At 63.2% G+C, this 4,223-nt stretch overlaps 1 protein-coding gene across 1 annotated transcript in view; it reads right to left on the bottom strand.

Annotated features, from left to right (window-relative positions):
• SPRG_18790 (hypothetical protein) overlaps positions 1-1,074 on the bottom strand; it is a gene marked incomplete at both ends in the record, with an annotated part of 2,919 nt that extends 1,845 nt beyond the window's left edge. The window contains one exon of the mRNA XM_012338623.1: positions 10-1,074. Within this exon, the coding sequence (XP_012194013.1) occupies positions 10-1,074 (1,065 nt within the window). The remainder of the gene's footprint in view (positions 1-9) is intronic.
• Positions 1,075-4,223: the final 3,149 nt, after the last annotated feature.

The following is a 4,223-nucleotide window of genomic DNA, read 5'->3' as shown; positions in this document are numbered from 1 at the left end:
CCAAAAGACGAGCGAGTACTGCGGGCCCGAGAAGCCAATCTTGCGCGGGTCGGCCTTCTTCTCAAAGAGGTACGCTTGGACCGAGACGCTCGGGAGGTTGTCGGCGACCGCGGCTGGCAGCTCCCGCAGCGCCTGAACGCGCAGAAGCTTGGACGAGTAGCCCGTGCCACCGACGCCAAAGAGATCAAAGTTCTTCTCGTGCTCGGCGACAACCACATCGTAGGCGCCCGACGCCAGCAGCGCGCGCGCAAAGTCCAGATCGACCGGCGCCAACTTGTCCCGGGACAGCGTCGGGTTGGGCGCCGCGAGCCGGATGCCGCCGACGCTAAACACGGGGTGGCGCACGCAGGAGGCCGCCGTGAGCTTGGCGACCGCTTCGTCAAAGTACGTCGACGGCGACTCGTCGACGAGGTGGTAGACCAGAATCGCGCGCTGGCCGTACGTGATCGGGTCGACCGAGATCGTCGTCGACGGCGAAAGCACGAGGCACTGCAGCCGTGTGAGAAACTTGGTCGCCTCCCACGCGCGCGTGAGGCCGCCAGCGCTTGTCAGCGTCACCTCGCCGCCCGTGTACATGGACGAGAGGTGCAAGTAGACGCTTCCGACGGTGCGCGCGGGCCGCGTCGTTGGCACCAAGCTCGACGCCGAGCCTTTAAAGTCGAGCACAAAGTGCGAGAGCTGCAGCGAGAACGCGCCTTGCGGCAAGAACGCGTCGGCAATGTGCTGGCGCATGACCGTGTCCATCGCCTCGCGCCAGTCGTCGCTCTCGATCGTGAGGTGCGCCGCCGGTACGATCGCGACGCCGTGCGACGCCTTGTACGCGTCCATGACCTGATGCGCCTGGAACTTGCAGAGCGGCCAGCCGAGCCACTCGTCCATCGCATCGACATGCAGCAGCGGCTCGACGGGATGCGGGATCTCAAACATGCCCCATGGCGTCGGCGAGTGCGCGGCGGAGCGACGGAGTAGCCCGACGGCCTCCTCGAACGGCTCTTTGCCCGTCGGCCCGCGGACCCGTCGGGCCTTGGCCGGCGGCTTGGCCCGCTGCTGCTGCTTTCGTTGCCCGTTCGCCATCGGAATCTTGGTCGATGGAGTTAAGAGGCGGCTTTGGACCGTTGTGATTGGTCGTTCCAAAATGTGTTGCCTGGCTCCACGTGTTTAATACACGTATCATATGTATAAAACATTCGGTTGTACGCAGCTCTATTGCACAATGGCGTGGGAGCGGCAGACAACCGGCAGCTCCGGTGCGCTGATAGACGCCACGCAATGTGCTGGTCCTGCTTCTCGGACCATCTCTGCGTCGTCTTCCGGGCCTTCCCATGCGCTACGAGTGTAGATCCAATACCGGGTGCAGCCATCCTTGTGCGCGCAGTCGTCCAAGGCCCGTGCGATGCGAGCGCGCGATGGTTGAGCGATTTCGCAGCGAGCCCGCCTCTCGCCTCCTCGCCGTGTCCCTCGTCTCCGTCGCCATCTGCGCCGCCGACGTCTACCTGAGCCTGCGCGCGGCAAGCCATCACTGCCAGCGCACCCGTCGAGGCAGCCACGACGGCCGATGTCGCCACAACGGACCTCAACGACGGCGCCACGACGCAGCTTGTGCACAAGTCGGCGCCCATGGACATCCCGTCGCCCACATCGACGCTGGACATGACCGGCAGCTACAACTCGGACGACGAGTCGGACGCCGCCTGCGGTCACGAGATCGACGAGATCGCGGACGATGCGATTGCGCTCGTCCAAGACATGGTCGATCTGGCGTACGAAGCAAACCTTGTGGCCGACAGCGCGACGGCCGAGTACCTCGAGGACACGACGCTGCAGCTCGAGGCGCTCACGATTTCGATCGACGAGCAGCCCGCGCTCGCGGCCACATCCCTCGGCCTCTTCGCCGACTACATTTTGGCGCTGGATGCCGTCGTGCCCATGCACTCGACGCTCGCGATCGAGTTGCTCGAACTCAAGCTGGAGGCGCTGAAAGCTCGCATCACCACTGTCGCGGGCGTCAACGAGTGGTACGCGCTCTTGTAGCCCGCCTCTGCGCTCCTCACCAAGACGCCGGACGCGGGCTTGGACTCGTCGAGTTCCTCGACGGTCTCGAGCCTCGACTGCGTGCGCAAGACACTGGAAATGCTCCGGCACTGTGAGGCCGACCTCACGACGCACGACCTCATCACATTGCACAAGGTCGACCTCGCAATCGACGCGCTCGCCGGCGACGCCTCGGATCTCTGCCACTAAGCTCCTGGTTCCTATTTAATATTGTATTTTTCAATGGATTACCATTTGTGTCTTACATGCAATGTACAATTGAGATATAGAACTACAGAGATACAGGTCGACCAGCCATCTCGTCGGTGTACACGGAGGTGCGACGGTCGCAGCGGTGGTGGGTCATCTCGGGCGCTTCTTCGCGGCTCCCGACGGCGTCGGACTCGAGGACTCGCGTGTACGCTTCGCTCGTCTCCAGCAGCTGCTCGAGCTCGAGCACGACATCTTGGAGGTCGTCGACTTGGGCTTGGAGATCACACACTTGGTTCTCGTGCGCCAACCACAGCAGCTCGTCGTTGCCAGCCAAGTCGCGCTGAACTTGCTCCAGCTGCTCCATCAGGTGGCCAAGCTCTTGGTCTCGCAGCGCGTGATCACCGAGATCGCCTTGGAGCTGGCGAATCTGAGCTTGGAGCTCGGACACGTCGAAGTGGAGCTCGGCCGCGTCGCATTGGAGCTGATCGCGCGTGCGAACGAGTGCTGCGACTTGATTCGTGCGGCCCTCGAGGTCTTCTTGGAGCATGTGCATCTGCTCGTCCTTGAATTGGATGGACATTGCATGAGCGCGGGCTGCATCGACTTGAGCTGCCTCGGTTGCTCCAAGCTTGGCTTGGACCACTTGAAGCTGACGTTGGAGATCGCGCACTTGACCTTCGTGTGCGGCTAGAAGCTCGTCCTTGGTGGCCACAGCACGCTGCAGCTGGTCGACAATACCATCGTGCGTCTGAGCGAGCTGGTCGCGTTCGTCTAGGTCGAGTTGAGGCTGGCGGAGGGCCGCTTCCTTGGTCTCGATCGTCGTGTCGTGAAGAAGCCGGGCGCTGCCAGCGGCCATCTTGGCCACGGCAAGCTGACCCAGTAGTTCATTGATGCGATCTTGATGCGAGACCAACGAGGCGTCCTTAGCCGATACTTCAAGAAGCATCCGCTGCTCATGACTGTCGACGTCGGCTTGCAGCATCTGGAGACGCTCGTCCATGGCCTTGACGGTGGCGTCGTCGTCCATCGTCGCACAGCATCGATCCGTCAAGCTGTCCGTGAGCTCGTCCTGGAGGCGGTCGAGTTGGTCCTGGAGCTCGCGTTCTTGCGCTTGATGCGACGCCAAGTCCCGGTGCACTTGCTCGAGCTGGCCCGCAACACCAGCGAGATCTTGTGCATGGCTGTCGAGGTCGGCTTGAAGCGCCTGGATGCGCTCGTCCTTGGACGCGATGGTGTTGGTAGCGTCGCGGAGGAGGACCGCGTTGTCGTCCTCGGTCGCTTTGGACGTTGCAAGGTCGCGCTTGGTCTGGTCGAGTGCGTGCTCGGCGTGTGCGAGGTCGCTGGTCGTGAGCTCGAGCTCGGCTTGGAGCGAGGCGATGAGGTCGTCCTTGGTGGCCGCGGCCAGTGTCGACGCAGCGATGGCATCGGTCGCCGCTGCGAGGTCGGCGGTTGTGTGGCGTAGCTGCGCTTCGACTTCAGCAGTGTAACGCTCTGCGACACGCGCCTCGACAGCGATTTTTTGTGTCGTGGCAGCCTCTGCGGTTGTCGTGGCGATCGTGGTCTGGAGACGGCGGTTGAGCTTGGCGAGCGTGTGGAGGTCGCGGCGCAGGCCCTCCGATCGAGTGAACAGGACCTGAGCGCGCTCGAGGCTGGTGTCGCGCTGTGCGGCCAGCTTTGCAAGCTCGGAGATGAGAGCCGTCTCTTTGATCGAGTGCTCTTGGCGCAGCTTGGCGTCCGAGGCAACCAAGGCTTCTTGGTGTTCTTGCTGCAGCGTCGTCTTTACAGCGACAATGTTGGCTTGGTGCTCGGTACGCAAGGTCGTGGCCAACGCCGCCAACTGCATCTGGCAGTCGGTGCGGAGGCTCTCGAGGCGTTCTTCGTACTCGGTGCGCAAGGCAGCGAGCTCACGGGCGTGGCGTCCAGGGACGACCATCGCTTCCGGCGCTGTTGCCGCGCGCTGCGTGCGCGTGGAGACAGTC

Source organism: Saprolegnia parasitica (assembly GCF_000151545.1).
Source record: "Saprolegnia parasitica CBS 223.65 unplaced genomic scaffold supercont2.1, whole genome shotgun sequence".
NCBI classification, from domain to species: domain Eukaryota; phylum Oomycota; class Saprolegniomycetes; order Saprolegniales; family Saprolegniaceae; genus Saprolegnia; species Saprolegnia parasitica.
This window is presented reverse-complemented; position numbering and strand designations above follow the sequence as displayed.